Below are 21,680 nucleotides of genomic sequence, written 5' to 3' on the forward strand. Positions count from 1 at the left end.
GTCGGATTCTACACGATAGAGCTGAGTCCGTTCTGAGCAATGCCGCTGAACCAGGGCTTGTTATTTTTGGTTACTAGCAGTGTGCTTGAATTCAGCAACTCAGCTGCTCCCTCCCCCCTCCTCTGCTCTCTGTGCCTAAATATATCCACCCAGTCAATCAGCGCTGGCAGGCATCAGTGCTGTGGCTGTCAGATTGAGTTAGCTCTGGGTAGCCGAAACTACTGCCTTGTTTTTTGGGGGCTTGGAAATGTGTTTGAATAGTGGCGTTGTAATTTGACTTGCAAATAAGTACAGTCTGGTAATGGGCCTCTTACATAGAAAGAATGATGCAGCACTTCAGTCAAATGTATGTCTCCTTCCCATGAAGCTGATTAGAAATAATACGATACGTGCTGATGTTTATGGCTACATGCTTAGAGAGCAGAAACATTTTTGGATTTTCATTAATTGTGGATTTTGTAGTTTTTAATGGAACAAAAGGAAGGGCTGGAAATTAAAGAAATGCTAATGTCTTACTGGGGAACTTGGAAAACATGTGGTTTAGAGGCAAATCTGCTCTGGCTGTTGTGTTCTCTCTAATTTTTTCCCCCTTATCTAAGCTTTTTGGCTGTTGGTTTGTTTAAGAGCATCGCTTAAGCAAACGCATTATCTTTGTTGCTGCTTATTCCCAAGCTGGAGGAGCTGCCCTTTGCCTGTGACGGCATAGCTATTTCCACAGCAACCAGGCAGGATGTCACAGATTCAGAAGTGTGATTTTACATGCAGAACGGCGGCAGGAGCAGATGGATATTGGAAACAAAACCCCCACCCCCTCCCTTCGCCTGCTTAGACTTCTTCAAAAGGAAATAAAAGCACTTCTGACAGTGCCTCTCTCCGCACATCTCCCAAACGCTGCCTAACTCAGAGGATTGTTGCTGTTTGCAGGAGGAATGCAGCTAAGCTGGGGCAGGGCCTGTTCGCTGTGCCTGCAGCAGCGCTGCATTAGCACTCTTGGGGCTTGAGCACGGCGTGGCAGGAGTGCTGTGCCTTTGTCAGTGCAGGACTGATGTAGGGAGAACGAACCTTCCTGGGGATGGGGGATCACATTCAGCCCACGGGTTGTTTCATTAGCTTCGGTACTGGCCCAATTCTGTTCATCCTGAACTGAATGCTTTAAGTGGAAAAGAAACCCTTCCACTGTAGATATTTAGACACATTTGGTACCCGTCTTGCATAATGTTTGTTGTAACACCCGCCCACTGTGTGGGTAGAAGCCTCAAGAGCATATGCTCAGTCTGTTTTCTCAAAGATAATATTGCACTTCATGTTGGGGGTCGGAGCCCGTGGTTGGAAAACCACAGAACTGGGGCTGAGTCCTGGCTGAAGCCCCTGCAGATGGCAGGCACAGGGGATGGACCTGCTCTGAGTGGAGCTGCCACTGCACCCTGCGTGCTGCTGGGGCCATGCACTTGGCTTGGGGCAGCTCAGGCCCTGCAGTGATGCTCACAGTTGAAGCTCAGCAGCATCGAGGTGTCCAGCCCACCCTGGGGGGAGTTTGGTGGAGCTGGGTGTCTATTTTGGTCTCCACAGCAGAGCTGGAGCCCAAGATCCCCATGTATTTGTATTTTGTTGCTTGACTTTGAAAACACCAGCTGTGATCCTCCGTACTATTATTGGTATGGATCACATGAAATTTTAATTAGCTCGCGTTGAAGTGAAGTTCTGGTAATTGATTTAATATACAAATGCCCCTCTGCCTCCTTTGGTTTATGTGCTGGAAAGATTGTATTAGGAATTTTCTATTATAAGGGAGATGAAAATGTGTTTTTAGGCTTTTCTTGAAATTAAAAAAATTAAGTGCCTCTAAACTATTCAGTTGCAAAGTACTATTGATATATTCACTAATTCAGATAAGTATAGAAATTATTCTTGTTATCATTACTATTATTGCTGTACTGGAAGCAGTCTCTACAGTCTGAGGCAACTCAGGGCAGCCTCACACTGAGCCTCAGCCCATCGCAGAGCCCAGTTGTGTTCTTCTATTGGGACCCGTCAGATACAAGGGTCTATTTTGGGAAATTAGCCTTCACCTCTCCCCTTTTGAGGCCTGTCTGCCATTCACCTGCAGTCCCACACCTTTGGCTATCCTTTCAGTCTTCCCTCCAGCTAATTGACTCAGGAGATCACGCTAATTCCTCTTGACTGGAGCTGCCACCTTTGCTTTCTCCCGATGTAGCACGTACGTCTTCTCTGCTCACCTCTCTTTTGACTCCAGAAGGTCTGGAGGCCGATTCCTGGTGCTTCCCAGCAAGAAGCAGCTGGGCACGTGGCAGCCACAACAAGTGGCCGTGCCTCTGTGTTCAGTGTACGCTGCAGGTTGGGCTTCGGCCCGCAGAGCAGAGCTGGAAGCAGTGGGGCTGCAGTGTTTGCCTGTCCGGAGTTGTCTGTCTTCTGCTTCTGTTCCACCTGCATTTAATTTCCGTTTTTCTTCTCTGCATTCTTTGATGCTTTGGGAAGAAAAAACGCTGGAAGATTAAGAAGCCCCCAAACTGGTAGCAGCATAAGAGGAATGGCAGTGGTGATATTAATACCTGTTCTGTCTGGGAGATGCTGTTAGCGCTGGGAATGATCTCTATTCTCCCCCAGTATTTTACAGATGAGCGCTGAAAAGCATCTTTATTCAGTTTGACTGTTGCTATTATGTGGCGAGGCATTCAATAAAAGTTGTGATTTATGAGATGTGTGTGGCTGTTGTTGTTTTTTGCTCTGTCATCTATCAGGGAGGGAAAAGCCAGGCCTGATAATTCCTGGCACACAGCTTTTTCAGTTAAGAATGTCAGCTGTCAGGCTGTCAGGAGAAGTTATTTCTCTGTTTTGTTGTTGTTGTTGTTGTTGTATTTAAATAGGCAGAGATCCCGCGTCTTACTGCGGTGCGTTGATAAGGAGCTCTTTCTGTATTGCCGAGGAAGCGTGTCCCAGGGTAAGGTCCTTGGTGAATGCCCACTTAAACTTCCAGCTCTTTGTGTTTTCAACGTGTGACAGCGCTTGATTGCTCAATATAAAATGCGTTGCGTTTCTTTTTTACCGCCTTTGTGTTCGGTTCCTTTCTCACTTGCTGAATGGAATGCTTTTTTTTCTTTGTGATGAGGTATTTTAAAAGCGCCCTTTTGCAAAATATGTGCGCATTAGATAATCTGGTGTTGCATAAAAGCGCTCGTATTTTGGGGGCTTCATGCATACATAAAGTAGGACCTAATTGAAGGCAGAAGCGGTTTGTCACAAATGTGAATATAAGGATGGGGGACGGAGGGGAAGAATTATGTTAAATGCCAGGGTGATGGGTTTTTTTCCGTATTAGTTATTTGCAGAAATGTATCAAAAAGTCATTTTGATGCAGAGTACAATAGTATCGCAAACTTGTGCTTTGCATCCTAAGTGCCTGGTTAGAGCACAGTTAGAAGCTGAAATCATTCCTCGATTAGTCCCTGGGGACCCATACAAGTCTTTAACTCTCAGTATGTGGTCTGCGATTTAACAATGGATGACGGATTGCTGAACTTGAACTGAATGAATAACCTGGAATTTTCAAACCTTCAGCCCCTCTGCTTTCTCATCTCCCCTTCTTCCCAGAGAATATCCATCAAAGCCTTGCTGCAGCTGGCTGCGTTTTGCCTCCAGGGCAGAGCTTTGGAGCTAGAAAGACTGGCACGGTGCAGTTTGTGGAGCGGGGAAGCAAATCAGCACCGAGAAGGCTGGGAAGCGTGTCTGGCTGCCAGACGGTTCCTGGGCATTGCGTGGGGGCTGCTTGTCCTCTTGGAGCCTGGGAGGGGGTTGGTCCCAGCGTGCTGCCAGCGTGGTGTGGCTGCTGCAGCGGTTGTGATCACCTCCTCGTTGTTTTGGTGCAGTTAGCCTTTGCTTAAAAGGAAGCATCTTCCATGTGTTAATTCAGTCTGGGCAGCTAATTTACATATTTTATATCACTTCAAAGAAATGGGATTGGAGAAGTGAGGTGTAAGCCTCAGCAAAAGATGATGTTGGTCTGCATGGACTGCTGTGATGTATGGGGCCGTGTGTGTCTGAAAGGTGTTCATGTGGTTCCTGGTTTACCTCCTGTTAATACAGGAGCGGTCTTTAGCCACCTGTGTGTCTATGCAAAGCAACACACAGAGCTCCCAGCCTTAGGCTGGAGTCTCCAGGGCATCTTCAGATCATAAAGTTCCTTGGGAGGAGTGAGATCTCCAGCACCCTGCAGGCAGCCCAGTTCAGTATGGTGTGGGATTTCAGGCTGAGGTAGTTCCTGCTGTGCCAGCAGCCCCTCTGCCTCCTGATGTGTGATCTGCTGGCAAAACAGCTGCAGCTTTCCCCTGGCACTGCATCCGTGGTACTCTAATCCTGCAGTAGAACTGAAGTTCAAATTGCGGCTTTATCAGACAGGAGGCATATGTAAATGGTGCTCAGATTTGTCTTGAGTCAAACTACACAAGTAGCTGTTCATGAATGTTGTCCCAGCTTTTCATGTCCTGCCAGTCCTGGAAATCCAGCCATCTCAGTGACTAGGCCTGTCTGTGTGAGATTCTTGGCAGTGTTCTAATGGTCTAGGTGCTTTCAAGTTTTGAGTGTATGGAGCTGTGATAGTCCTTGACATTCAGCAGAGTTCCCCTATGGGGAAGACAGGGAAGGAGCGTATTTCCGGCTGGTTGCTTATTTTCAGTACTGTAATAATTAGAGACCTGTTGGTATTATGAATCAGGTAATAAGGAGTCCCTTCGTTGTGACAGCTGCTGCTTAGGGAGCCAGCAAGTCGTGCACACAGCACAGCACTGTGCTCGTCAGCCTGGGGAAGGAGGAAACCAGAACCCCCTCTTCTTATCTTACAGCAGGTAGGAGGCTGAGCTGGTGACCGAAATACCACAGTTCAGTGGTTTCTTTGAGCTCCGTAGGTCTAGCAGCCCAAGGGAGGAGAAGAAACTACAGGACTGTCAATGTGACAACAGCTTTCTTCTAATGCGCTCTCAGCGCCAAATTCTGCGAGTGCTGGAATAAGGAGAGTCGGTGTTTGAGAACAGAGAGGCACCAGGCACAGTCCCTGTGGCTTTGGTGTTGTTTGCAGAGAATTCATTTGTGCAGAGCTTGCAGTGAGGTGGGTGCGTGTCTCTGGAGGAGCGCTGGGGTGATGCCTGGCGAGGGACTGGTAGGGCCAAGATGGAGCTGGAAGTTGGTGAGCTCCAGCATAACGTGTGAGCTTTCTGCCTCTTGTCCTGGAGCCTCCGCTTCTTTGCTGTGCATTTCTGTTTCTCAAGTCCATGCTCAGACCAGGGAGATGTGGTGGGGCTGTCTCAAGGGTCCATTCTGCGCTGGTCAGCAGTGGGATCTGGGCAGCGTTCTGTGAAAGGGAGCTGGAGCCCTGTCCTCTGGAGGCGACACACTGGGTTTGTTTCTTGGTGGAAGGCTGGAGGAGTGTGCTGAGAACAGTGTCCCTGGGCTTTCGCCACGTGGGAAGGAGGCTGGCACCTTCCTGTGGCCTGAAGTCCTGAGCCTCTGGCTGGCATCCTGCTCGAGATGGCCGCGTCAGAGCCGGGTGCTGAGTCACACCGCGTGTCCTGCCATCCAAATGCTGAAGTATAAACACATCCTTTTTTGCAGAATCTCTTGCCAAGTACTTGGATTTACAATGTTAACAACTTTAAATAAATTCTTCCTGGAGATAACTGATTTATTAGGCTCCCATCCTCCTGAAAGTGAAGCTAGTTGCAATTAGCAAACAAAGCAGCATGAGACAGTTATCATTCTGGTAATAAATCTCTCAGTGTTGAGTACCACTTGCTAATGGGCTTTGCAAGTACAACCATACGTCAGTCATTGTGCCGTCAGCCCGGGCAGCAGCGTGTGCACAGCGCGGTGGCTGTCAGCTCAGCGTGCTGCTGGCTGCCGTTCGTACAGCCAGGGCGTGCTGCAGGTGGGTGCTGCTTGGTCCTGGGCAGGAGGTGGGCCTGGCTGCAGGGCTGCTATTGGCGTGTGCTCCTGGAACACATGGGCCGCATGTGCCACCGCAGGTAGGAAGTGGTTCTGTGTTGTTTCTGCACACTTCATGCCTTACTGGTGGCAAGGCCAATGGTCTGCTTCTTCTCGGTTGTTTCTGCTGGTTGCCCAGCCCTGCTCCTTCCCCACTTTCCCTCCTGCTTACCCCTTCCCAGCCCCGTGCTGTAAGGCTGCCTGCTCTGCCAGACTCCCACCTCCTTTTGGCTCAGGTTTCTGGGCTGCAGCTGGCACGTGAGCCCTCCGAGTGCTGGTCAGGAGGCATCGCTGATCCCTGGCTTTAGCTTTGGGTAAGCAATCAGTCCAAGACCTGTTAGCGTGGTTTCCAGCGCTGGGGAGATACTTCTTGCTGGGTTTGTAAAAATGATCTAAATGGATCCGACATCCTGGCTATAAAACATCTGTAACATTACACATTTAGTTATGTTACTAGAGACTTGAGTTCATTTTGATAGGTAGTATTTTATCTGCTACTTCTCCCCTTCTGAAAGCAGAGCTTTCTACAGAGGAGGATTTATAGGAATATCTAACACAAAAAATAATAAAATCATGCACATTGAGATGTTGGAGTAAGGGAGGAATGATGTCTTTTTTTGGAGACCCTGGCTGATTTATCTCTTGCTTGGTAGTTTGCTATGACCTCCCTGGCTAGGAATAATATTTTTTATTCCTCCTATAATAGCAGTAATGTCAGTAACAATGTCTTGCTCTCTTCCAGCATCTTCAAATCAGACTTTCGGCAGGTCAGATGTTTAATGAGTGAAGCCTCACAGGCCCGGTGAGCTGTGGGGATACTTTTTTTGTTCTTATTGTGGAAACCAAAGCACACAGCGCTTGACTGTGCAGCGTACTCAATCTAATGAGGCTTCTACAAGCTCTGCAAGTTAAAATGTACGCTTAAATGCTGAGCCTTGCAGAGTGCGGCAGAGTTTCTCCCAAGACTCTGATATATCAGCCCTATGGAGACTGAGATGACTTGTCCCCCGGTCAGTAAGTGAGTAAGCATCACTCGAGGGAGCAGGCTCTTGTAGCTGCGAGGTGCTGCCTTCCTTGGAAGAAAGGCAGAATGTTTTCTCTCGTCTCATTCTCGATGCCACTCCTCGGGGGCCCTTTTGTTCCTAGTCAAGGGTTATTTGATCTGCTTTAGAGCGACAACTCTGTTGCTTTTATAATGGCTGGTGAGTTTCCTCCCTGGCAAGGGAAGCATCTTTCTTTTGTGAGAGGAAGGTGGGAGCGGGGTAATTCTTGCAATTTACCAACCCGTTTGTGTGGAGAGGAAAGAGAATGAAAGGAAATGTGGTGTTTCATAGGGTTGTGGAAGTATCTCAACGGCAGTAATGAGCAGATCTGGGCATGCTGCAAGATTTCAGTGGTCTCATATCAGGAAAAGATCACCCTTGTGAAGAAGCCAGGCAGTGTGTTGCATAGACATGAGCTTGACTCAGAATGTGAAGTAAAACTTGCTCATCAGTAACTGATTGCCATGTGCATCTATATTATGTAGATGAAATTAATCAAGGCTAAGGGTTAAAGTTTTCCATTTGTTCTTTTCAGAGAAATCATCTGGAGTGTGTTGGGAGGGAGGTAAATTGCTCTACATGTTTCTTTCTGCTTCTTGTGGGTTTTTCTGTTTTAGCAGAGCGTTATCTAGAATCTAAGCAGAGAGCTCTTAGCACTGATTTGTCAGGGCTATCACGAAGAATTAGTTGGTGCTAAGTTAGAAGTATTTAAGTGACGCCTGCTTTCTGTGCTGTGGAGGCATGAAGGGTTTTTGCTTCTTCTTGGAGTGACCTCACTGTTTGCAGCTGGAAGAGTTTTAGAGCTTACAGAACGTGCACTTCTCTTCATCCCCACGTCGGGTTGTGCTATTGGCTCTTGTTAAGCGCTGTGTTAGGCCTCCAAATGCATTTCTTCCTTCTCACAAGTGCGTGCTGAAAGGTCCATTGGCAGCACTGTAAGAGGTGTGTTAGCTGCAGAACTGTGTGCTTTGGGTGTTCTGACACAGCCAGCTGCTCAGCACTCCTGAAGATCCAGCTGGGTGAAGGTGTAACTACCTGTGTGTGCTCTCCTAGCTTCAGATCTAAGTGTGGAGCAGTGAAGGAAGGGAAAGTGATAGATTTTGCCTGTAGGATGAGAGCACATCCGCTGCCAATGGGCTGGCTCTGCCCTGCATGGTTTGACCAGCAGTGATGTCCTTTAGCCTGGGCAGGGGCTGTAGGGCAGCCTGGGAATGTCCCCTGGTGCCTGCAGTGCCCGGCAGCCCATGACAGCTGCAGCTGTAGGCGAGCACGACAGCAAATCAAAGGCACTCAGCTTTGCCTACTGTTTTTGCTCTAACACATGTATAGATTTTAATGGGGTCGTTACGACTCAAAACACAAAAATATTGGGAAGACTCTTGGCTGGGGGTTTTGTGTCGATGGGAGCTGGGCTTCCCACTCTGACCTACTTTGGTGCAGCCTGGCAGAGAGGCTGCTTTGCTGAGAGCCCTGCTGCACATCAGCTGTGAACGTGCCCTTGTAAAGGTATTCTCTTACCGCTGGGTGTCCTGGTGGAGGACAAAGCTTTCTAGTTGTTTTTTGGGTCTGGCGCATATTGTTTCCTTCCGAAGATGGTAAAATATGAACAGTGGGATTGATGAACCTTGTAATGGTCAGGTCTGCTGTGTTCCCACCAAGCACTACTGCCTTGTCTTTGTGTGGATGGCCCTGGGCAGAACGCCATCCCTGCCTTCCTGCAGTACAAGGTGAAGTTCTACAGGAGGACTCTGCTCCAACGTCTATAGGCTAAATTGCTTCCCTCTGGGACCTTTATCCCCGCATTACATGGATATTGCAAAAATCCTGTCCCTGATACATCTTCATATTGAACAGTGGTCTCCATTTATGGTCCTGAGATGTCTTCTTGTAACAATAATTGCCTTCGTTTAACGTATCAATGCAGTTTTGAAGCACTGCTGAGCAGTAATCCGGCTGGTGTGGTGGATGAGCTGTGTGTACTCAGTGAACATTTAGTTACCTTTCTTCCCATATCGTGTGTGAGGAGCTGACACGACTGGGGGATTTAAATAGATCTGCTCTGTTCTCTTCTTCCTGCCTCCAGACCTCGCTTCCCCAGCGCATAAAAGAGTAACCTGGAGCGGAGGAGGAGGGAGCAGCCCTGCGGGATTCAGAGCAAGTAGTTGTATCAGGGCTGAGGGGCTGTGATCTATTCCTGTTCTCTGGAGGGTGTGAAGTCTGGCTCTGGTGAATTTCACTTTATCTTTTGATTTGAAACTTGAAGCCACGTTTTGCTCGAAGAAACGCTGAGCTCTCCCAGCTGGGGCTAATTTTCAGGAGCGCAGGCAGCTGATCGTGGCTGTGTGTGTGTGTGGGGAGCTGTGTGCAGGCTGACTGCAGCCAGGACAGCACTGGGGAGGGCCCTGCCAGGGGTGCAGCCCTGCAGATGGCTCTGGCTGGTGCTGCTCTGCTGCATAAAGACCACGTTGCTTGTTCTGCCTCCTGCCAATACCACGGGCATCTTGCGGGGGGCAGAACTAACACACAGCCAGCCAAAAACCTGCTCTCTCAAATTTAACATTGAAACCAAAGGGAGATGAAAACTAGGAAGACAGCAGGGACTAAGTTGGTTTTGTTGATGAATGGCTTTGGAGAATACAATCTGTCTGTATTTTCCGCAGAAATCAAGGGAACTGAGTGACCCCACCAGGAATCTGTGCCGCTTGGTGGAATTAAAGAGCCCTTTCATTGCTGCGTCCCTTCTGTAGCTGGCGTTGGTTCTCACAGGATGACTTTAGCTTACGCAGGGGTCAGGCACGAGGTATTTGCACTGGCTAAGTCTTGCTGAAATCCTATTTTGAATACTTAAGCATGTTGTACGTGGCACGTAAAGCTGTGCTGCCTTTGCACAGGATTGAGTTTCTCTTGCTCTTGGGGAGCTTTGAGTGCCTCGTGTTTGCTAACTGAAGGTATGGAGTACTATACAGGAAATATGTCCATCATTTCTCAACCGTGCAGTGGTTCTGGGTGAGAGGATGGCGACTGGGGTCTTTGCTCACTTTGTGAATGGAGAAGAGTTGGCAGCTTTTAGTAAATGTTCTTTTTTTTTGTCGTGGGCTTTGCACTGTGTTCTGGTTTGTTTCTTAAGAGCTTTTTGGAAGTTGCTGTGAGGATCCTGGAGGCAAAAGTAAACAAGTGGAGAATTTTTGCTTATGGTTTGTGTTCTGCCAAAGAAGCCTGGCAATTTAGTTAACAAGATCACTTCCCCTATTACATGAGTTATTGTTGTTTTTAATTAGAGGTAATGCTGTAGTTTGGATGTACAACACAATGGGGTATAAAATGCAGTTCAGCATATATACCAGAGATGATTTTTCCAATTATAAACCTATTTAGAAGGCGGATGCATTAGAAATGATGAAATGTCAAACTGCAGATGAGGTGAGCGAGCTGGAGTACACATGCACCCACACACACGCTCAGTAGCACAAGAGGAAAGTGCTCTGGAAAACAGTTATATATGCATAATTAGTTTAATCTGAAATTAATGCTAATTTCAGCAATATGCGATGCAGATTCATTATTAGTACTGTAGTCCACTTCCACCATTCTGAGATGTTGAGAATGGGAAGGAAATGATTCTTAACAGCCGTTGTCCCGAAGTCAAACATGTAATTCCTGCATTGCAGGTGTGCCGGGCTTTGGAGCCTGAGATTCTGAAGTTCTTTGAATTCCAAAAATTCTTTCATAAATCCCCTTTACCCGTTTTAATAATGGTGATAACCAGACAGATGGGATGGAGGAAGAAGGAACAAAGAAGCGTAAGAACAGAATTGGTGTGTGTGGACACCGGTGGATGCTGAGCTGGAGGCAGCACCTCTGCAGAGCGGTGTGTTCCTTCCTGTCACCCAGGATGGGTTGAGCTCTCATGGGACCCTGGTGGGACGGGTTCTTCATTTCCAGATACAGTCCTCAGTCTGTCGTTCAGGGAAGATTTACGTGATATGCCACGAGCGGATCTCATTACAACCTTAGCCGAGTAATAAATGGCATCAAACCAGAAGAGCTGTCTTGCTGAAGCACGGTGGGTTTTTCCTGCAGAAACTGTGTTTTGCAGAACACAGAGGCAGATGTATTTCTGAAGAGCCAAGCCAAGAGAAAGACTGTAACCTTGAGTGACTCTTCGCAGTTGTAGTCACATGTCGTGTTTTGATTAACTGCAACACCAACACAGTGTACAAACAAAGCAATTCTGCAGGTACTCACAATTAGCGGACTTCATAACCACCATTAGATCTCCCTCTCCCCTGTCGATTCTTGCTACAGCAGGGAGAGACACCATCAGCATACAAAGAGTCCAAAGCCACATAAAATCTACACCTTGTGCAGTCCTTCCGATGCCCATCGACAGCTCTGCTTTGCTGCACGTTGCTGCGGTGTGGGGCTGGCAGTGGATGCCTGCTGGCTGACCCGGCCCTTGGTGCTGCTCAGAGCAGTTGTGGTGGGTCGGCTCTGATGCTTCCTGTCACTGCATTGTGGCACTGCACTGCGAGGGAACACAGTGTCTGCGAGTGAGTGTGGATGGATGGCACAGCAGGTTGTTCTCAGGTGTGCCATGGACTCATAGGACACCCCAATTTGGGAGGGATCCATAAGGATCAGCAAGGCCAACTCCTGCATTCACTTACATGCGTAAGTGTTCATGTAGAGTTGGGTATTTTGGTTAAAGATGTGCAGGTGTGTTTTCACAGCCAAATGAGACATAGAGCATAGGGAGTTCTGCACAAATGTGTGCAAGAACTTTTTTACAGTGAGGGTGATGGAGCACTGGGACAGGCTGCACAGGGGGTTGTGGGGTCTCCTTCTCTGGAGATATTCAAGACCCACCTGGATGCTGAGCTGTGCAACCTGGTGTAGGGAACCTGCTCTGGCAGGGGGTTGGACTCTATGAGCTCTGGAGGTCCCTTCCAACCCCTACAGTTCAGTGATTCTGGTGTTAAAATCCTTTTATTTTGAATACAAACTCCTTGCTTGGCTCAGCTCTGTGTGCTTGGTGCCTCCCCAGCCCAAGCTGGCCTTCCCCATGCCGAGCACTGCCTGCTGCCACCGGGCTGAGTTCTTTGCATGCCGAATGCTGGAGCCGTCTGCAGGAAAGCAGGGATTGTGAGGGCAGCCTTCACTTTGGCCTTCACTTCTGTACCCAGAAGCTGATTTCTGGAACCGTTTCCCAACCCGCAGCACACCTGTTGGCATCAGTGTTGTGAATTTGCTTGTCATTACCTGTATTTTCTTTGACTGAAGCTATTGAAACAAAATAGTCTTTTTTTTTAAACCTTCAATCTTCTTTCTGCAAGAAGCATTTCTCTATTCTTTTTTCTTTTTTCTTTCTTGGTCAAATATAAAAATGAAGATAATTTCAAATATTGCTTTAGAATAATTGCTTTCCTGCTTCTTTTGTACGACAACAGGAGCTTGGCCTGATCTCCATCAGATGCCGGCAGGCAGAGGGCTCCTGGCAGCCCTGCAAAATCCTTTAGTTACAAGTCAGCTTTAGCCAATTTTTTATTTGTAAATCACAATTTTATACAGGAAAATATATGCTTGGGCTTCAATTTCAGAATCCTAGATTGCGGTTGGGAAAAAATAATTGAATTTTTACACTGTGATTTTTTTTTTTCTAATAACTTAAAAAAAGAGAGTGCAGCTCTGCAAAGCACGGGGAGGTACTGATGGAGGGAAGTGCCTACTGTGATTGATTTGAATGGCAGCAGAGATGGGATCGATGTTTTATTGTGGGCAGAGTTGGTCTGGGTCTGTGCTGCTATGGCTCAGGTGCTGGACTGGCTGTGCAGTGATGCTGGCTGCCCTGCTGCTGCTCCTGAGGGTTCTGGCACTTGAGCTGGGTCCTGTCCATCTGAGTGTTGTGATGCACCTGAGTTATGGGTAATGGGTCACCTGAAAGTATGCGCTGCACAGGGAGTCCAGCATCGCTCCTTTGCTTTGTATGGACCAGCCTGGGCTGTGGGGTCTGTCTTGGAGAATTTTGAAGTAACTGTGAAAGTTCCTTTTAAAGCCACCCATGGAAACGTAGCACGGCAGTTCAGTTGGATGGAATTGCCTCTTGTCTGCCAAAGAGCGCGCTTTGTCTTTAGGAAAGAAGGGGGGGGAAAGCCATGCCGTTCTGAAACGAGGAATCCTTTTTCTCTTATATTTGCATTGAGAAGCACAATAAAAATCATTTATTAAAAAAAAATATCCGGGGGCTAGAGTTGTTATTGAGTGCCTTTACTCAGCCATTTCTCAAATAAAAACAAAACAAGACAAAGAGAAAAGAAGTATCTAATCAAATAAAACCTGAATTGCTTTTGTAGAGAAATATTCTCATTAACTGGGCTAGGGATGGCATCTGAAGAATATATTTTTTTTCCACGTGCTGTTTGAAATAATCTGGTTAAACCATATGCTTGTCTTGTAATTTCTTGCAGATGGTCACAAGAACAAAGAAAATATTTGTAGGTGGATTATCGGCTAATACAGTAGTGGAAGACGTAAAGCAATACTTTGAACAGTTTGGCAAGGTAAGTTCCTGCCTGAGTGAGTGCTGCGTTCTTTGAATTCTTCCCTTTTTTTTCCCCCTTCTTTTTAATATGTGTTTTGAAAAGCAGAAGTGCTGTGAGGCTGTTTCTGCTCGAAGGAGAACCACTTTTTCTGCTTTGCAGTATAAGTTTTCGAAGCCCATTTAAATTTGTTTTGTGGTTCCTATTGTTTGTTGCATTTGAATGTGTACAGCATTGCCCAGCATTGCCAACACTACTTACCTTAAAAATCAAAACAACACCAAAAAATCACTGGGAGTTGAATTTATGTTTGTTCAGGAGTGATTACACAGTTGTCTGCTCCATAACATCAGCCTCCTGTGAGCCCCAATTCCAGCAGTTAAAGGAGCTATGGAGGTGTCTGAGAGAGCTTGTGAAGTTGTGAAATGCCTTTAGGAATCACGCGAATAGCAAGAAGGGCATGGACGTCACCAGATTATTCTTCTATTTCTTACTAAAAGATCGTAAGATCCTTGTGAAGCATACATAGAATTCTGAAGTCATTAAAAACAAAGCAGAGTTAGCAGAAGGAGTCGGTGCCGTGTGGGGGGAGCCTGAACCTTGCTGGAATGATCTCTCCTGCGGTGAAGTAGCTCAAACCCCCCATCGTGGGCTCCAGCTGCATCTACCAGCTGTGGGTGAGCTGATGTGCCTGGTCAGGGTGGGCAGGCCCCAAACCCCACTGCTCCCAATGGGCACTGAACCTTCGGAGCTCCATGCAGCTTGGTTTCTGCCTTTAGGATTGCATCAACTGATGATTTAGATGCTTGATTGCCTGAAGACACAGTGGGATATCCCAAAGCAAAGCAGCTCCCATTCCTTGTAGTTAGTTGATGTTTCTTTTATCTGGCTCTGAAATGCCTTGGCCAGGCAATATTTTGTTGAGAGCTGAGGAGGGGAGTTTATAAACTGTTCCCGTGCTGGATTGATAGTTGTTTTTCAAGCCATTCATTTTATTTTCAATAATAATCTTCGATTCCGGCAGGATGTTTACAGCCTGCTGAGCCTTTTATTAAAGGATTACACAAGCTTTTGGATGTTTCTTCTGTAGTTACTTCTAATTGCAGAACTCCTCTAACCTGTATTTTTGAAGTTAATAATAGTTTCAATACAAGTGCTTTGCATATTGGCTGGATGCTCTCTTAATCTAGTCTTTTTAATTTCACCATCTGGTAGTTTCATGTTTGCAGTTTTACAGTCCTGAAGCATCCAGACAACCAGGCTGTGTTTTTTCAGTAGTGACTTGTGGTTCGGGATGATTTGGTTCCTGCTTTTGTGCTCTGCCTTTCTTGAATTTAAAGAACTTTGTTGTTTGTCAGCTGGCAGTTTAGTTCTGGGGGTGTCTGAGCCGATGCTCGCCATGGCTCCAGTTGTGAGAAGGAGCAGAGGTAATTACTGGCCCTGGGAATGGTGGACTGGTGATCCAGCTGATTCACATGGCTCTGCACACTGCAGAGTTGCTTTGTTCAGGTACGGGGAGGGACCTGTAGGAGCTATTTCCTTCTCTTCCATGCTCCTAACCTTCCCAGCCTTTCTTTCACTTGCTGCTTTAGGTTGCAGGTTTGTGGTGGCAGCGACCAATGTCATGTTTGTGTCCTGCTCAGCACACCCCTCTCCCGTCAAGCCGTTGCACTACAAACAGGACTGATGGCAAGGTTTGCATTTGCTTAGCACTTTCTTAAAATAAAAAGCAGTTGTGTTACATAATTAGAGAGTAGCAGAGCTGCCCATATTTGATAAGAGCATCTCAGGTGACTTCCTCTTTGAAATGCTGAGCTTTCTTATTGGTGTGAATAAAATTGCTTAACGGCTGCCGTGCTTCTTGAGATCCTGTCTGTACTTGCTGCAGAAAAGAGCTTTGCAACCAGGGGCGGTTGTTTTGGTAACTGGAGGTTGCTCTCAGTGCAGTCTGTGGTTACGGCCATGCAGCTCTGGGCCAAGCTGAGGCGGTAATTTAACGGGAGTTGGCACGAAGGGCCCTGAAGTGTTGAATCTGAAACAGCTTCTTTTTGAAAAGTAAATGTCAGAACCTTTCTCAGCAGTAGAAAGAAAACTGCATTTAATAAACCTTCTTCCCTGACTTCACCAGAGGAAATGCCTGCCAGCAAGCGCACCAACAGATGTAGTAATGATAACTCCTGAGACTTTTATTGTGAAGCTTCTGATATGATAGTTATTTCTTTCAGTAAAGCTGAAGATCTGTGGGAATCCCAGTCATCATTCAGAGGAAGATAGGGGAAAATGACCTGCATAAAACCAAAAACCTTAACAGAAGGAGTGCAGAGCAGTGTAATTAAGGCCCTGTGGCTGGTCGGTGCTGCGGGGGCTATTGGGCACACGGCCTGCTGCAGGAGGGGCCCAGCTGCCCTCTGTGTGCCCTGACTGCTCCCTGGGCTCAGCACCTCTTGGGGTGCTCAGTGCTTCCAGAAGCAGTTTGGGAGCAGAGCACAGCTTCGCTGCACCTCACCCAGTCCCAGGTCCTCCTCTGTCTGCACTTCTGTTGGGGCAGGAGCGTTATGCACATCTCCAGCTGCAAGCGAGGGCAGTGAGGGAGCCCTGCGTGTCCGGCTGTGCCGGGTAACGCTCCCTTCGTTGAGCTCCTGTGAAAGTAATGTAGTCCTTATTTTGTGACTTGCAATTACACTTCACATGGCGAACTGTGTAATTAGTTTGGAAGACTTATGCCTAGTCATTGGTTTATCCTAATCGGCTTTGGCTTTTCCCAACAACAAAGTGAGCTTATTTTCCTAAGCTGAAACAACTCTGCTCCCTTTGTTCCTGTCTTTTATTGTCTCATTCCTTTCATTCTGTTTTACTGCCAAAGTTTTGTTTCATTAGGCCTACAAGTCATTTCCAATCCAGTGGGCTGCTACAATAAGGCCTTTATAGCTGGCTGCCCTGGTTCCCATGTCCCTCCTGGTCGGCCGCCAGCGCCTGCGGTCTGGCACAGCCTTAACCCCATCACTGCCTGCTCTGCACCCCGGGGTGAGCCTGCCCCGCAGCACAGACCGGGCCCACCTGGGCTGGGAGTACAGCATGGTGCCACGGGAGCTCATGGGGGCACTGATGGGGCTGGGCAGCTCTGGACCCAATTGTTGGTCCAGTTCTGTTCTGTAAAGGTCTTCATGCAGGGCTGCAGGTAGTGCTGAGGGGAGCAGCCTATTGAATGGAACTGGGTATTTCCAGCCCATGTTTCCAGATTGCTGGGAACAGTTTTGTTGAAGGTACGTTTTGGCTGTCCTCAGCTATTGTAACTATCAGTCCGGATATGGCTGTTCTGGAAGAAAAGTTGTATTTTTTTGTGAGGGAGAGGAAGCATTAAATTTGTATATAAAAAGAAATAAGTGTTGTGTTTTTTGTTTTTTTTTTAAAGGTGAAGTCTGAAATATTTCTGTGGACTGCTTTGCATGCAGTTATTTTAAGCTGCTGGCGGAGCAGTGCTGGTGCTGGTGGCTCCAGCTGTTCTTGCTTTCACCATCTCAAAGCAGGAGCGTTACTGTTTTGTCTTTCACAGCGATCCTGAATTGGCTCTTGGGGATGGGCGCTGTAGCATTTGGTTTTTATTTGAAAGTTTCACATGAAATCAGAACAAAGATGCACGCATTAATTCTGCTTTCTGTTGGGGCTTGCCACCAGGTCCCTCAGACAAATTGCAGGCATGCTTCAGCTTTGCCCAGAATACGTTGTTTCCTTAAGGATGGCTTTTAAGATTTGGAAAATTTGAAAGAAGAGAGGATTTCTGAGTTACCTCTCTGGATCTGAACCGTTTTGTGCAGTCGCTTGTTATTTCCTGTGAGACGCAGAACAGACCAGCGGAATAATAATTTCTGGTTTCTGATGTTGGTTTGGGATTTTTTTTTTCCCCCCGCAAAACTGTTGTGCTTTTGAAAGATTACATTCTTCTGATCTCTCCCTGCTGTAGCCATGGCTTCCTGTCTCGTTACAGTTAACAAATAAGAGGAGAGTGCTCCTAAACCTTCCCTCCCACCCCCAGGGCTGGGGGTGCAAGGCGAGCAGAGCTGTGTGCTGTGGTGCTGCAAGGAGCAGGGATGAGAATTTGCTCCATTCCTTGTATGCCGTTGTGTGTTGTATCAAAGACAGCAGTGCAAATAATGACTAGTTTAACCTTTAAAAAAGTAATCTGCTTTCAGTAACGGATAAAAAGTCCCTCTACTTTCTGCATGTAACTGCAATGAGAGAGGAGGGGGAAGGAGGTGTGATCCACATGGAGGATTTTAGCCTAATCAGGTGGTTTACATAACGTGCTTCCTACGTGCTTTTCTCTCTGACAGCTGTGAAAATATAAATCAAGAAAGCATGAAAGAAAATCCCTCCTTGTTTGGCAGGGCTGTCCGGGTGTGAACGAGTTAACCGCCATCGGAATATTAAGCACTCCACTGGTTTACTTTTCCTGAGACCTTGAGTGTGGCCTCTGAAGCTGTTATTGCAATGGAGTTGTTAGCATGAGAAAAGGTGGTTTGCTCCTGGGTGCATGATGTGGGGATCGGGAGTCTGCGTGGAGCTGTGGCTGAGGCCAGAGCCAGGAGGTGTGGGGAGCTCTGCTGGCGTGAAAGCGAAAGCAGAGTTGATTTTGGCTTGGCATTCCTGAATTGCGTGGTTACATCTGATGGGCATCAATGTGTAGAGTTAATGGTTAATGGGGTACGTGGATGGTCATTCTCAAGGTATTTGCTTTGCAGAAAAATCATTTTTGATACGACACGCTGTGAACTTTCCACGTGTTTAAGTACTGTATTTTCAGGTTCAGTATTTGGGAAGTGGCGACACTGTATGAAATTGAGGGACAGATTTGGACCCTTATTTATGTTCTCAACTGCAATAACCCAAGTTCCTGAAATATTTTGTAAACATAGAACAGGATTTGTTGGCTTTATTTTTTGCCCAGCCTGCTGCTAACATCACCATCCCCTTCAGAGCAATGCTGAGCTCTCGGCCTGGTGTTAAATAGCATTTAGGCCCTTACGCTCTTTACCTAAGTTACCTAGGAGTGCTTTGGGAAAAGCAGCTTCATTTGATTCATTGCAGCGCCTTAGGTTGAGCCCCAGATGAGCACGTTGTTTGCAGCCTGCGATGAGCTGGGAGCAATGCTGCAGGGCTGCCCCTGCCCTTCCCACAGGCGTTAACATCCCGATAGTTCCGGATTTCCTGCTTTGAACGCTGTGTCTGTGGTACTCTAAAGGATGTGCCTTTAGATTTTTGCTTTGGCATGTGACAAAGGGATCTGGGATGTAGTGGTCCCTCATGGCCTGGAGCACTTGTATTATTTCTGCTCACTCCCACATGTGCTCTTTTTCTAATAAACCAAAGAATTTGATCGTTGCTGTAAAAAAGTCACTGTTTTCATTCTCTCAGCGAGAGGTTGTACACAGGATGTCAGTTTTTAGGTGGTCGGTAACAAGACACGTGCTTAGTGGAAGTGGTTTTGTTATAAATTAGAGGTTGGTTTCTACCTGGATTTTATGAAAAGAGGAAATGTTAAGGCAGGATTTGTGGGCAAGGCGGCTGTATCAGAGCTCAGCAGAAGTTTAAAGTACGATTTTATTTCCTTTCTTGCTCTGCTTAAATGAAATGGCAAGGCAGCTTTTGTGCTGTAACCCGTGTGAGATGAGGTAATTGTGGTGGAGAGCTGGGGCCTCGAACATCTGTCTTCTGTTTCCCACTGTGCCACCCACTTGCTGTCTGACTTTGGGCAAGCTGTTTTATCTTGCCTTACATTTCCTTGCCTTTCTTACTTAGTGAGCTCTGAAGGGCATGGGAAATGTAAATATGCCAACACTCCTGTCACTCACGGCCTTCAGCCGCTGGACTCAGTGCCGGCAGAGCACACCGTGCTGGTAGTGATGTGAACGGGATGGGGCTGAGCTCCGTGGCAGCAGTTCTGGGCTGGGTCAGGGTCTGTCCTGTGCTGCCAACTGCTGATGAGGAGTGCTGCAGCTCCGCCAGAGTGCAGCTCAAACACCCTCTGGGAGCTGCTGGGCAGCGCCTGCATCCCTGATTTAAAATGGGACTTTTAAAGACAGCTCTGTCTTCGGGTTGTTTTTTGCCTTTGTGAAGTCCTGGCTGGTGCACTCTGTTCATCTCAGGAGCAGTTCTTGCTCCTAAGCTTGCAGGGCATGGCACACCACCGGTGACCCTGAGGCACAGCAGGAGCCCAGATGGAACCAGTGATTGACCAGGGCTCCATTTGGAGGAAAGAAGTTAGAGGAAATCATTCACATTAACTTTTCCAGCATACATGTGAATGCTTGCTTGCAGCGTGTAGCAATTTTGCAACAGGGCCAAAAGCATAAACATCGCCTGTATCTTTTCTGAGACCACATGAAACCGGATTTCTCATTCTGTCTCTGTCCTATAAAAACATGATGTAATATACTTACAACTTCAGCTAATCATGTTTGCTACCACCTTCAGATTATCCTTGCAATGCCCTTGGTTTCGTCTGGGTGTGGGTAGGTGGGCTGAGGATTCAGGATTGCTCTGGGTGGGAACATTTGTGTCGCACTCTGATCGCGGCTTTGAGTCCCGGTGCTTTTAAAAGTATCTTTGAGGAACTTCATACAAATTGTTGGAAGCATGGAAAGTGCACATGTTGTTCTAATAGTACTTTTCCACCTGGAAATGGACATCATGGCTCATTCAGCAGCTGGCTGCAGGGATGTGGCACAGCAGCCCTCTCCCCCAGCACTGCAGCCCTGCTGCAGAACGTCAAGGAAATGCCAGGTTGGAGCTGTGTACTGATTTTAAGGAACCGATGTTTCTCTAGTGGAAAAATAGTTTGTTGGTGTTTCATGGTGGAGGGCCGCCTAGTTCTTGTGTTCCTGTTCTTCATATGTATTTCTGTGCTATTCCATCAGGGCAGTAAGAACCAACAAGATGATTTTTCGGTCTGTCCTAGAAGTGAAGTGACAGAGCTTTGTTCACATATGCAATACTGAGCTATGACCGGTTTAATTAAACTTATGCTAATTTTACAGAGGTAGAAGATTAAATTCATTTGACATCCATCTTACACGTGTACACCTCTGCTAAGGGAATTCACTATTTGTTTTTGCAGAGAAAAACACGCCTGGGCGTATTTGAGTGGCAGTGGAGTAGAAGCCAAAGGCAGCAGGCTGGTTAGTGTGAGTCCCACCGGTAACCCTGCGGCATGGGGCTCTGTGCTGGTCCAGAGAGAGTGCATATTTATACTGTGTGATGCAGACTATGCATTTCTAAATACATCTTTGGAAATGGGGACAAGGGCAAAGTAGCTCAAATGAAGAGCCAATTAAGATAATCTAAGCAGAATGAGGATTAACTGCCTCTTAATCTGAAGGATACCTAAATGCATGTGGCCAGTTTAGATCAAGCAAACATTTGTCTCTGACAGGGACGTTCACAGGAGGTTTTGGGTGAATAGCAGTAATGGTGGTGCTGTCTGTTTATTGTCCAGGGTAAAATGCTTTTGAAACAGTGATCCAGGACTTGCTGGGTGCTGCTGGCAGTGTGAGATGAGGGCTGTGCTGCAGTGTCCTCACTTGCAGGGCTTTGAGGAGGTGAGGGAACAAAGGCACACCATAATGAAATGATAGCTCTTACAAAACAAGTCCACAGCGTGCAGTTCTTCTTTTGCAGAAGTTTGAAAATCTAATAAGTCTGCTGGAAAAGAAGCTGATGTGCATTTTGTGTTTAAAGTGGATTTTAGTGCCCATCCTGACCTTTGCTGACACTCCTGACCCCATGGAAGGGATCTGAAGTTAAGGCAGTGGCGCATCCCCATGCAACCAGGTGGTCCTGGTAGTGGGGCTGCAGAGGTCTGAGCATGCTCAGGATCTCACTATAAGCACTGTTTATTTTAACACAGGCGTTTATAAGCCGTGGCCATGTGATGGGTTGTTGTGGCTGCAGTGTGTGCTCATGGTGCTGTGTGTGCTCGTGGTGCTGGTGGGGACTCCTTGGCAGAAGGTTCCTTTGCTGCTCCAGGACTCTTGAGGAGTGGTTTAGCGGGTTCAGATGGGTTCCTTGTTAATTGTCAGGACGGGGAGGATGGGAGCAGATTTCACCAGGGGCA

The 21,680-nt window shown here is 47.1% G+C and overlaps 1 protein-coding gene across 48 annotated transcripts in view; it reads left to right on the top strand.

Moving 5' to 3' along the window:
- The window catches only part of MSI2 (musashi RNA binding protein 2), a 192,273-nt gene that overhangs the window by 52,203 nt on the left and 118,390 nt on the right, over positions 1-21,680 (top strand). For 47 of the 48 annotated variants that reach the window (XR_014936433.1, XR_014936434.1, XR_001559041.3 and 44 more), the window contains one exon: positions 13,499-13,591. Coding sequence is in view for 40 of the 48 variants with exons in the window: in XM_085521928.1 (XP_085378054.1) it covers positions 13,499-13,591 (93 nt within the window). In the remaining 8 variants the exon portion in view is untranslated. Of the gene's footprint in view, positions 1-13,498; positions 13,592-21,680 lie in introns of those variants that run through there. The other variant, XM_085521961.1, reaches the window with a different exon arrangement.

This window comes from Coturnix japonica, chromosome 22 (genome assembly GCF_054131305.1).
Source record: "Coturnix japonica strain WE chromosome 22, WE-NBRP24, whole genome shotgun sequence".
Lineage (NCBI taxonomy): Eukaryota > Metazoa > Chordata > Aves > Galliformes > Phasianidae > Coturnix > Coturnix japonica.